This window comes from Petromyzon marinus, chromosome 15 (genome assembly GCF_048934315.1).
Source record: "Petromyzon marinus isolate PM22_M1 ecotype Great Lakes invasive population chromosome 15, UKy_Petmar_22M1.pri1.0, whole genome shotgun sequence".
Lineage (NCBI taxonomy): Eukaryota > Metazoa > Chordata > Hyperoartia > Petromyzontiformes > Petromyzontidae > Petromyzon > Petromyzon marinus.
Genome location: NC_133681.1, coordinates 4174682 through 4187483, shown reverse-complemented (window position 1 = coordinate 4187483; position 12802 = coordinate 4174682). Strand labels below are relative to the sequence as shown.

The following is a 12802-nucleotide window of genomic DNA, read 5'->3' as shown; positions in this document are numbered from 1 at the left end:
AAACCACGTTTCGATCGCAACACAAAGTGGTCGTCATCAGGAAAAGGGGGGGTTTAGCCTCTAAAGGCAAACTGTTTATAAAGGTTTAGAGATGGGCGTAGCCCAAGTGTGTCAGCAGCATGGGCGGGGCAGCTAATGTTAATGTAGCCCAAGTGTGTCAGCAGCATGGGCGGGGCAGCTTATGTTAATGTAGCCCAAGTGTGTGAGCAGCATGGGCGGGACAGCTAATGTTAATGTAGGAGAAAGCAACGCTAACGTAGTAGGTCTACACCAATCAAAGGGCCGCCAGGCAATCATTGCACCTCGCTCCACACACCCACACTGCTGACGGTGGAGGTTGACAAGAAAACACAAATCAAGTCATGACCCAAAGTGGTTGATGACATATTTCCAATGATTGCTGAGTTTATAACCATCCTCTCGGTTGAAATTGTGTCTGTGTCTATATATATGGGTGGCTTCAGGAACGAATCTTTCTTGGTAGCCAGTAGGCTTGCAAAGTACTATCGTCGTAAAGAAATAAAATTCGTGTGAACCAGCCGCATTAAAATAATGATCAGCCACGGCAGAAGTATATTGGTCCTACCGTGTTTCAAATCTTCCTTATGCTCACAAACACAGTCCGAGACATGTCGCTTAGTTTCCCCAATGTAACTGCTGCCGCAGATACAGCTTAGTTTGTAGACGCCGGGATATCGCATGTCAGGAATATTGTCCTTGACAGATGGGATCAGATTACGAATTTTATGTACTGTGTTAAATCAGACCTGGATCTTGTGTTTGTTCATGATTTTGGTTACCCCTGCTATGTATGGCAAGGTGATGGTTTTGATTGGATCCTCAGATGGCTCCTTCCTCACGGTTGGGGTGATGGCTTTGTGGATTGTGTAGTCATAATAGCCATTTTATTTTTATTCACTTTATTTATTATAATTTTTCTATCTACGTGACTTTACCGAAAGAACCAAAGAATATGAATTCCTGCAGTCACGAAAGTTTTAAGTCAACTCTTCGTCGTTGCTTGTGCTTTTCTTGCGCCCCTGCCGAAGCAGCGTCACGTCATTTTTCGCACCGTTGTGGAGTCAACACCGACGCCACCGGCTTTCCCATTCACCATGGGCTCTTACTTTTTAAAACGCAAAGCATCGGCGTGGGACAGATGAGCCGCTGTGCAGCCCAGCCTACCGTTGGAAAATCCATCGAATGAATACGTCTTCGGAAAAATTACGTTCGCTATCAAAGGTTGTTATTGAGCTTGAATTTTGTAAGAAGACAGAAGCAAGCACATCGGCTCCAAGACCAGACTGAACATCTTAAGAACATGCGTATTCAGTACAGCTTTGTATGCCTGCGAGACGTGGACATTAAAAAGGCTGACAGATAACATGTTGTTAGCACTCTAAATGTATTGCTAATAGAAGGATACTACTGCATCTAAGCTGGATCCAAAAAGCGACCAACGTTAGAAGTAATACAAATGTTTTCACGCACAAGAAGAAGATGACCTGATGATGATGCACGCAGCGATGAGACAACAACAACACGAACATTAAAAGTGTGTTGTTGTTGTAGTTGTTGTTCAGAAAAATGGAAGGAACCCGAAAGAGAGGAAGGCCTAACCAGAGAATGGCTTTGACGACGACATAAGCGATCAGTGCCAGAAAGATGTGTGGCTCAACTTGAGCGTATTGGCACTAAAAGACAGCGAGGAAAGTGTAAACAAATGACGATGTCCAGTGGACACCTTACGGGGCCATCTGCCCATGGGATCGTGACGTCGATGATCATGTTGATGGTGATGTAAGAAGCGCCCACGAGCAGACACGAGAAGTGGCTTCTTTTTTAAACTCGGAAACGTTGCGACCGTTTGTCGATGCACAACGAGGTGGGCCAAGCCACGCAGAGCCCCTGTGGTGTTGATGCGCCTTCAGGAAATTGAGGCGATTCGTCTTGCCCGGGCGTCGTTGGCGTGGAGGAGAGTGGAAAGAGTGGGGGGGGGGGGCAGTGCGATGGCGCGATTTCCAATTACAGGGCTAATAACGTTTGAGAAATTTCTCTGCAGAACCTTGCACTGTGCGGGCGAGGCCAAAATGCCCCTCTAAATAATCAAGTATTGCATCATTTAGACGCCTACGGAAATTGCCTCTATGGTACTGCATATATATTAAAAGCCAGACTTTAGCCGTCATTTTATAGTCGAAGTCAATATCTTAGGTAACCTTGTTCGGAGAAGGATTTTTTGCTGCTGCTGTTATTTTGCCCAAATCATGGCTCCAGAGGCAAATCCAATTCTGCACTACGTCGCGGTCATGTTACGCTTACCGCGTGTTCTTTCGCCGATTCACAAAGAAGACGGGGAAGACAAAAACGACTGACAAAATGTGGAGCCGCTTGAGAGGACCGTGCTCGTTCACGCACGAGCGGCGAGATGAAACGTGGCCAGACGGGACTGAGGCGCACGGTGGTTTCACAGGAGAGGGACGTCGGTGTTCAGCAGTTGATCGAGAATGGCAAATGCCTGAGAATGGAACCTTGTCGCAAAGTGATGTTGAATCCAATGTCGTGACCCTTGATAGTAGAGATGCTCTCCTTTCATTGGCATCTACCCTGGTTGCGAATAAAGATTAAAGTACAACGACAAAAAACCCATTTTAATGTGTTTGGACTGTGGAAAGTTTGAATAACGCACTGACATCATTCATTTTTCTCTTTCACTTCAGAACTGGCTAGACCCTGCCAAGGAAATCAGAAAGCAGATCAGAAGTGAGTATGCCTGCAAGGATAATTACATTGCATTATGTTGCGCGCGTGAACGTATGCTTATGTGTGTGTTGCAGAATTAAATTGGCTCATTTTACCTGCTCTTAAAATGCATTTCTTTATTATGCCTTCGATTATCGGCAGACGGCTGACTGTTTGCATACATCGCTCACAGCCATTTGGATCACGGTTACTTTAAATACAGCCACTCTTCCCCCCCTCCCCCCTTGAACGCTCACCCAAGCAACCATTAAACAGTGGTAGAACGTGTACTTTAACGGCACGCAGCTAACGAACACTATGTGTGGACAGTGCAACGTCCCATATCCGACCGTCACATATCTGCCACGACCACTTATCCGGCCACAACCAGTGTGGTGTTTCTGCGTGGGTGTAAGTGTAATCTTGCAAGTTTTACCCCTTTTTTTACGTACAGTCATGTATTCTTAATCTCGCACAGTGAAGCATTTTCCCATGTTTTCACCAGAAACACGTTTTATATTTGCTCAGTGACTTTTTGAGCATGTGAAGTAGCTGTCATTTGCTCATAGATGTTCACAGATCCAACCTTGTTAGACAGCCGCCCCTATAGCTCGGCCTGCAGCGAATCGGGTACGCGTCGTGGAAAACTGTTGCTCTACATGCATCACACGGGGACAACGTTTCGCGCATTTTGATGTTCCGATTGTTCGCGGTTTGTGCTGTGCTTAAAAAAAAAATATCCATTTGTGGATTTTTACTTAACTTTTTATAAATGTATGCATGTTGAACTTCCTTCGCACCGTACGTAGCCAACCGTGCAAATCGGAGGTGCTCATTAGCGCTCGCTGTGTCACTCCAAAGTCCACTGGCAACTAACTGTCCATCTCCCTCCCTCCCTCCCTCTCTCTCTTGAGACCCGTATTTGATATGTGATCAGGCTCTCCTCTGTGCGTGTTTTTTCTTCTCACGCCGGGTGCATCCTTTGCTCACTCTCTCCGCGTTTGTGCGCGCGCGTGTGCGGTGGGCACACAAATTTGTGCTGCTTGCGGGATCGCTCCTCGTTTGGCAGTCGCCCGATCCTCCGCGGCGGTGCGTGCGGCGGGCCCTTGTGAAGAAAGATTAACCATCAGCTGTGCATTATGGGTAGTAGAGTTGCGGCAGAGAGAGAGAGAGAGGAGTTGTGGCTGCCTTAAAACCAATTGACATATGTTGTTAAATTCGGAGATCCCTTTGCACGTGCCGCTAATATATATTTTTTTTTTGGGAGGAGGGATGCGGGATATTAGTGATCGGGTATACTTTGTGGTCGTTATATTTTTAGTAAGGAAATATTAACGGGTAAATGCTTGGTAATAACCAGAGCTTTGCGACGGTTGTATCCCGTTGCATTCTGATTGAAAATCCCTTAGGCTTGGTTCAAGTTAATTAAATCGTCCCAGCCCGCCGCTGTCGCTGTCCACCCAAGCAGTGTAAATAGGCACAATGGTCAGTCGGCAGGTTTACTGTGTTGGGGTAAAGTGTGGGAACTGAGACATGTCTGGCCGGAAGAGAAGAGTTGGCCAAATACCCTCCAGAATGGCTTTTCAGAGTAAGAAATTCCTAAGCTTTTCAGAGTAAGAAATTCCTCGGCTGCGCCTTTAGCTTTATTTACCTTTCACGTTGCATTTGCATCCTATACAGTGCGTTCTTTCAACTGGTAACTTTTGGTTATTTATTTATAGGCATGAATTTGATGTTTGCTGCATAATAATAAAAACGAAAATCCCGATCTGCACGTTCAGAGGATAAACCGCAATTACCCTCATAGTTTTATTGAGAGCCTTACTATAAAATGCAAGAGCTCAAAAGTATGGAGGTTAATCTCTATAGCGAATGTCTTTGGGGAAAGAAAAAACTGTCCAAAATCCAAGTGGAGATCTGTAAAAGCCAACGGTTGCCACAGCGTTGGCTAAAACCGATCGCAAGTCAGAATTTGACTTGTGCTGCAAGCACATCAGGCATAGGATGGGAATATAATTAATGAGTCCAGCGAGGACTCTCGGCGTCAATGTTAATGAAGATGTGATGCGGTTCAATCTTGATTTGAAGCTTTCGTGACTGCAGGAATCCATACTCTTTGGTTCTTTCGGTAAAGTCAAGTAGGTATAAAATAAAATAAATCACGACGTTTCGGGCGCAACACAAACGTCCGTCATCAGGTGGGAAAGCATGGTCTACTGCTGAGGCAGTATGTGATGCGGTGTTTTCTCACCGCAAACACAAGCCTTTCATATAACGCGCATAACCTCCACCTTGTTACCGCATTCTTTCGTGCGCCCGTCCTCTTGAGAGTGCTGTCTCTGCGTTGATGTTTATTGACATTTTACAAAATAGCGGGGACTTTAATTTACGCCACACAAGAGGGAGGATAAAAAAAAACAATAAAAATGACACGCCACGCATGTCATTGGCCCCCCACCCTCCCCCCCCCGCAACAATCCAAACGGGGGGCGGCTCTCGGTTGCTGCGACTTGGACGTCGACGTGGACGTCGACGACCTCGCGCGGTTCGTTGCTTTCCCAGCGGCAGTCGGGGGCCGCTTACGTTGGGCACGTTAATCTGCCCAAGATTGGCGTGTTGGTGAAGTTCTGTTTTGTTTCTTGATTCGGAGCTCGGAACATTTCAGGAACGACACTCAGAATTTCAATTGGCCTGCGAGTGCAGATGGCAACCGACGTTTATCGCCGTTGGAAACGAGAGAATTTGGCAGCGATGTTCTTTCTGCGCCGGCCTGATTGGAATACCTTATTATACTGTAGGCCCCGTTTGGCCGACAACCCTTGGAAAGGGTCGTTTTTTGCCGGCGCGCGATTCTCCGCTCCGAGGACACTGTCACGTAAAGAAAAATTAATTGCGCTTGTGCGCTCTGATATGGTCTTGCCAAGCACTTTGCATCGTACGCAATTGGGTGGAGGGGGGTGTGGTGGGCAACTCTGGTTTGGCTGCAGCCAGGGTAGTTTGCGAGGTGAAGTTCGGACAGAGAGAGTGCCCGCCGGCTGTGACATCCGCTGGTTATCTGCCACCGCTAATGGAACACCGCGTGATGAATTATAATTTTTTATATATTTTTTTGGCTTGCATCTCTGGACGTGGTGCTTGGCATGTGACCAATCATAGTTAACACAGCTGGCGTGGGCGGATTGCCGGGCTTGTGATATGGAGGACAATGCTTATCTGGGACCGTGGGGTTCATATATGCCATGTGCTGGCCACAGCGTTGGACAGGGACTGCACGTGTGGCTTCGGGTTTTTGTAACTATTTCTTTGCTATGTTTAGTGTACAGATGCGTCGGTATTTTTGCACGGTTGCGCTGTGCATATATCTCTACTGGTTGTACAACGTTCAGTGCAGCCTTGAAAGCAAATCGAGGAGTCCAAACTCTGTAACTGATGAGGGATTTTTCTCCCAGTTAACTCCAAGCTGAGATTAGGAGCACTCCCTTTAAGAGTGTGCTCCTAATCTCAGCTCGTTACCTGTATAAAAGACACCTGGGAGCCAGAAGTCTTTCTGATTGAGAGGGGGTCAAATACTTATTTCCCTCATTAAAATGCAAATCAATTTATAACATTTTTGACATGCGTTTTTCTGGATTTTGTTGTTATTCTGTCTCTCACCGTTAAAATAAACCTACCATTAAAATTATAGACTGATGATTTCTTTGTCAGTGGGCAAGCGTACAAAAGCAGCAGGGGATCAAATACTTTTTTCCCTCACTGTAGCTCGGTGGGCCTTACCTTATAAACTCATCATAACGGAAAAAGAATGCAATCCGGAAGTCTCAAATAACGCCCAAAAATGCGTACAAAAAAATGAGCCTTTAGTGTGCTATGCAAAAAAGCATAATCGGTTTGTGAAGCACTGCATTGTAGTCCTTTTGATGGGTCCTAGTATGGGTGAAACCAGTCTGCCGTTGTCTCTGTCTCACTTGCTGCCTGTCAGTTGCTCGCATTTGCTTCAATTTATTTTTATGGCAACCTCAGACAAGTGGACCACAATGAAGTGCTTCAGGAACTGTTGATGTTTTTTGTCACACAGTGCACACAGGCCGAGAGCATTTGTTGGTGTTTACGATCACCTGCGTGGTTTATGCACCTAAGTGAGCGCCAGCTGGTGGATGCTGCCTTCTGTAGTGTGGATCGAAAACTATACAATTTGGATAAAGGGTGGCAACTATTTTAAAAGTTGGCTCTGCTTATTTCAGGCTTCTGTGATATCTGTCTATCGTGAGACAGAATCGATGCAAATACATGGATTTTATTTGTTCTTTTGTCATCTCCTGCCCAATGACTCCCGTCCGTTCACATTTATTTAATTGCTTGCCGTCACAAATTATTAAAATCGTCAGGACTCCCAGATGGGCATTAGCCGAGCAGCTCTCTGCTGATGATGGATATCAGTCATGTGTTGTAAACAACCTCTTGTCACCGCCTTTCCATTTCGGATGTTTCCCTGCTGAGCCTCGTTGACAGAAGCGCCGGCTCTGGGCGCGGAGCGGCCTCGGCCTTTTCAGCATATGCGCTTCAGCCGCGCCGTCGATCAGTGGGAACGCGCAAAACTTAACGAACTTGTATTGGCGATTCGCTGGGGAAACCGTGCGGTGATATTAGCTGCTCAAGACTGGCGATGATTGCCTCGCCCCCGCCGCCCTGGGGTTGGGGGCCAAGGAATGCAGTGCGCCCAAGGGGATGACCCAAGAGGAGATGGAGCGACGAATTCAGTTCGTGCGCTACCGGGTGCCAGGTCGATTATTGCATCGCAGGAATGCGAAACAGCGCGATGGCTTTGGCAGGCCTTCATCCAGCAGTGGATTGATCATGACCGATGGTGGTGACCCACATAAAAAAATATCCCGTTGTATTTCAAGCCACTTGGGATTATTTTTTTTAGTTGACGCTGCCAGCCTTTGTGCCGGACTGCACGGTCTGCACAATTTGTCTTTAAATTGAATTCAGGGTGGGGTGGGGAGGGAGGAATGGAAGGGAAGGAGGAAGGGAAGGGAGGGAGGGAAGGGAGGGAGGGAAGGGAGGGAGGGAGGGAAGGGAGGGAGGGAATGGAGGGAGGGAATGGAGGGAGGGAATGGAGGGAGGGAATGGAGGGAGGGAATGGAGGGAGGGAATGGAGGGAGGGAATGGAGGGAGGGAATGGAGGGAGGGAATGGAGGGAGGGAGGGAAGGGAGGGAGGGAGGGAGGGAAGGAAGGGAGGGAAGGGAGGGAAGGGAGGGAGGGAAGGGAGGGAATGGAGGGAGGGAGTGAAGGGAGGGAGGGAAGGGAGTGAAGGGAGGGAGGGAGGGAGGGAGGGAGGGAAGGAAGGGAGGGAGGGAAGGGAAGGGAAGGGAGGGAAGGGAGGGAGGGAGGGAATGGAGGGAGGGAATGGAGGGAGGGAAGGGATGGAGGGAAGGGAGGGAAGAAGGGAAGGGAGGGAAGGGAGGGGAGGAAGGGAGGGGAGGAAGGGAGGGGAGGGAAGGGGAGGGAAGGAAGGGAGGGAAGGAAGGGAGGGAAGGAAGGGAGGGAAGGAAGGGAGGGAAGGAAGGGAGGGAAGGAAGGGAGGGAGGGAAGGGAAGGGAAGGGAGGGAAGGGAAGGGAAGGGAGGGAAGGAGTGAAGGGAGGGAGTGAAGGGAGGGAGTGAAGGGAGGGAGGGAAGGGAGGGAAGGGAAGGGAGGGAAGGGAGGGAGGGAGTGAAGGGAGGGAGTGAAGGGAGGGAGGGAAGGGAGGGAGGGAGGGAAGGGAGGGAGGGAAGGGAAGGGAGGGAAGAAGGGAGGGAAGGGAGGGGAGGAAGGGAGGGGAGGAAGGGAGGGGAGGGAAGGAAGGGAGGGAAGGAAGGGAGGGAAGGAAGGGAGGGAAGGAAGGGAGGGAAGGAAGGGAGGGAAGGAAGGGAGGGAAGGAAGGGAGGGAGTGAAGGGAGGGAGTGAAGGGAGGGAGTGAAGGGAGGGAGTGAAGGGAGGGAGTGAAGGGAGGGAGTGAAGGGAGGGAGTGAAGGGAGGGAGTGAAGGGAGGGAGTGAAGGGAGGGAGTGAAGGGAGGGAGTGAAGGGAGGGAGTGAAGGGAGGGAGGGGAGGGAGGGAAGGGAGGGAGGGAGGGAGGGAAGGGAGGGAGGGAAGGGAGGGAAGGGAGGGAGGAGGGAGGAAGGGAGGGAAGGGAGGGAAGGGAGGGAAGAAGGGAGGGAGGAAGAAGGGAGGGAGGGAAGGGAGGGGAGGAAGGGAGGGAGGGAAGGAAGGGAGGGAAGGAAGGGAGGGAAGGGAAGGGAGGGAGGGAAGGGAGGGAGGGAAGGGGGAGGGGAAGGGAAGGGAGGGAAGGAGTGAAGGGAGGGAGTGAAGGGAGGGAGGGAAGGAAGGGAAGGGAGGGAGGGAGTGAAGGGAGGGAGGGAAGGGAGGGGAGCTGCGTTCCTTGTGCATTTGGCGCCGACGCAGCCCCTGGCCGAGCTGCCAGCCCCTTGCCGCAGCGCTCCCTTCGCTCCGGAGCGCTCACTGATGAGCAAAACCTCATTGGCTCGTCGCCGTAGCAAAAACGAAGCGATCACCCCTGCCTGCTGCCCGCACGTCCCTGACATTGCGAGCACGGCAGCGGCGGCAGAGGGAGTGGCCAGTCAGTGGCGGCAGCTTCACGGCGGCGGGCGGGTTGAGGAGGAGGAAGGGGGGTGGGGGCCATGCATTTTGCGATCTTACCAAGCGATCGGGGCGGGTGGATTGGCAGCGGCGGGGCTGCCGTGTTGACGAGGGGAACATTTTTGCGGCCCGCGTGCAGCAGCGCTCGAAACGAGAGCGGCGAATGGCGCGGGCACCCGCAGGCGCATGTGGCCACTCGCTCGAGGAGTTTGCCGAGAGGTCGCCCAATAGCAGATTGGGCCCAATGCACGAGATGCAGCCCACGTTATTACCCCAGCTGGAGCCTTCGAGACACGGCTGGGGGCGAGCGGAACCTTTGATTCTTACATGACAGCTTTTATGTTGTCTCTTTTTTTTACTTTCTCCACGCGGTGTGCCGACAACTAATTAGTCTTGTGCAGTGCCAGTGTCTCGCGCAGACGTGCGTAAAGCCAAGAAATTGTTAGTTACTCTCAAAATAAATTAGATAAACGTGCACGCCGTCGAAGTTAGCCATTCTCTTATCACGCAAGGCGTAGCAGTAGAGACACAGTGAAATATGAAGGCACACAGCAATCTCAGTTTTCTCCTGTCAAGCTTGATTCCAGCTATCACTCGGCGTTAAGATTTGCATTGAACTGCCCATATGGGACTCGCCACTGTGATCTCTACATTGGGTCAAACTTAACGTCTCTTAATGTTCGACGGCTTGTACACCAGATCTTATTTATTCACGATGTACTTACAAACAAAATCCGCAGACTACCTGCTGGATCTCCTCTCTGTTTCAAAGATCTCCTCTCTGTTTCAAAGAACAAATTTGACCTCAGGTCTTCGCTCATCTACCAGCTTCACATACCCTATTGCCATACAAAAACCGGAGGAATGGCCTTAACTATTGATGCCCCCAGGGTCTGGAATACTATTGCCAATAAACTGCAACTTGAATCACTACCTATGAGATCTTCACTCAAAACTGCTCGAGAGGAGGTGTACACCCCTAGCTGCCACTGCTATTCAGTGGCCTAAAATAAAATAAAATGTTTCGCTCCAGATGACCGCTGCAAAGTATTATCTGTATTTTGATTTAGTGTGCTGATCTTAAAGGTGCATTGAAAAATGTGATACTTTGATTGATGCTCCTGTTAAATTTCGATTTAAAGCTTTCGTGACTGCAATGATTCATCTTCTTTGGTTCTTTCGGTAAAGTCACGTAGAATGAGAATAAAATAATAAATTGATAAATAAAATAACACAATAATATTCTCACGACGTTTCGGCCACAACACAAGCGGCCTTCATCAGGTGAAGGGACGAGACTGTCTGGTAGGACAGTGCTGGAGTGAAAGAGCCACGTTCAGATCACGACCTTTAAGCTGTGTGAGAGGAAACAAAGCGCCTTGACAAAGGAATTAGCATATAATTTAGCATTGAAATGGCTGAGTGATTAGCTTGTGACTGGTCACAGAAATAGCTATGTTAAAAGTTAAAGCATACACATCCGCAGAGGCACCCCTTGACAAAGGAATTAGCATAGAATTTAGCATTGAAATAGCTAAGTTAAAGCATACACATCCGCAGAGGCACCCCTCTGCGGATGTGTATGCTTTAACTTACACATCCGCAGAGGCACCCCTCTGCGGATGTGTATGCTTTAACTTAGCTATTTCAATGCTAAATTCTATGCTAATTCCTTTGTTAAGGGGTGCCTCTGCGGATGTGTATGCTTTAACTTTTAACATAGCTATTTCTGTGACCAGTCACAAGCTAATCAATCAGCCATTTCAATGCTAAATTATATGCTAATTCCTTTGTCAATGCGCTTTGTTTCCTCTCACACAGCTTAAAGGTCGTGATCTGAACGTGGCTCTTTCACTCCAGCGCTGTCCTACCAGACAGTCTCGTCCCTTCACCTGATGAAGGCCGCTTGTGTTGTGGCCGAAACGTCGTGAGAATATTATTGTGTTATTTTATTTTATCAATTTATTATTTTATTCTCATTCTACGTGACTTTACCGAAAGAACCAAAGAAGATGATGCTCCTGTTGTTTGTGGAGTGACTCATGCAGCCAGCTGTGGCTCTACGGTTTGGTGTTACATGTTATTTATGTAGTTTATTGTTAAAAATTCGGTCACAGTTCCTATGATCACTGTTACATTGCATTTATGGCTTTATTTTGGTGATTTCTAAAAGTTTTTTGGTTTGGCCATGTTTTTGTTTATTGTATTACGGAGTTAGACTGATGGCCTTAATCTAAGTATTTTTGTTGTTGTTGTTTGACTTACATCCCACTGGGATTTTTGCACACAGCGTTGGTGTACGGTGCTATTTCAGGAATATTTTGATGTTTTTCCTGGATTTTCTGTTTGCACATACACAAAGTCACTTTAAGATGTTTTCTTGTTCATGTTTTTGTTTTTTTGTTTGTTGCGGTTGCACCCGATTCAAGAGCCGAATGGCTCACGGGGCTATACCAAATAAATAAAACTATGAAACTATAACTAACTATGAACCGCAGTAGCGGATTATTTTATCACGTGATGGGCGCTGACACATTTTTCGCTCACGTGTGAATTAAAAGCGTAAATGGTAATTTACTGCTTTTTGTCACAATTCACAGTTGACTGCCGGATTGTGGATTGTTTCACCATACTTCACCAAGCTGGTCATCGTGGGTTGAATGAAAGGAGGGGGGAATGGGGTGGGTGACACAGGAAAGCAGTTCAGGTATCACTCGCCACTGCTGTTAGCCGCGGCCCAGAATACGAACCAAGGTCACCGGTTTCATAGTTTCGTCACCACTTAACCAATGTGCCACCGCAATTTAATGCGTGAATACTTTTAGGCGTGTAACTTTTTGGCCATTGACAACATTATAATAATGCGTTTGACAGCTGGTATTTCACGTAACTCAACAAATGTGTTTTTTTTTAAGGTAAAAAAAAAGTGTTACCTGATTGTAAAACTGCGCAAAATGAAAACATGATTCCAAAGATGGCCTCTCTTCATGCAATCACATCAGTCTGAAGAGCAATTAATGGTAAGGAGGCAGCGTTTGCAGTGACTCACAAATAATTAGCGTCCGACCGTGCACCTCTTTCTTGGGCTTTTTCCATTTATTGCCGGCGAGCGATTATTGCCGAGCGCTTGCGTGCCCGCGATGCACATTCTGCCCTTTAATTGGTACGTTTTCTAAGCGTAATTGGACTTGTGATGTGTTTTTCTGAGCAAGGGGAAAGGAGGATGATGGGGAAGGTCCACGCGCCGGTGAGCGCGGGGCTGCTGGAGAACGCAGATCGGTTATTTAAACGGTTGTGCGATGAGCGGCCAGATATAAATAATGAATGTATGCAAGCGAATATTACACCGCTTTTCCCATCTTGTTAAATATTGTCCTTAAATTGTAATTTTAAAATGATTTGCTCGATTACCTGCCGTT

General features: G+C 48.1%; 1 protein-coding gene across 18 annotated transcripts in view; it reads left to right on the top strand.

Moving 5' to 3' along the window:
* The window catches only part of LOC116942596 (protein 4.1-like), a 128163-nt gene that overhangs the window by 71412 nt on the left and 43949 nt on the right, over nucleotides 1-12802 (top strand). For all 18 annotated transcript variants that reach the window (XM_076067233.1, XM_076067238.1, XM_076067232.1 and 15 more), the window contains one exon: nucleotides 2721-2763. In XM_076067233.1, coding sequence (XP_075923348.1) covers nucleotides 2721-2763 — 43 coding nt within the window. The remainder of the gene's footprint in view (nucleotides 1-2720; nucleotides 2764-12802) is intronic.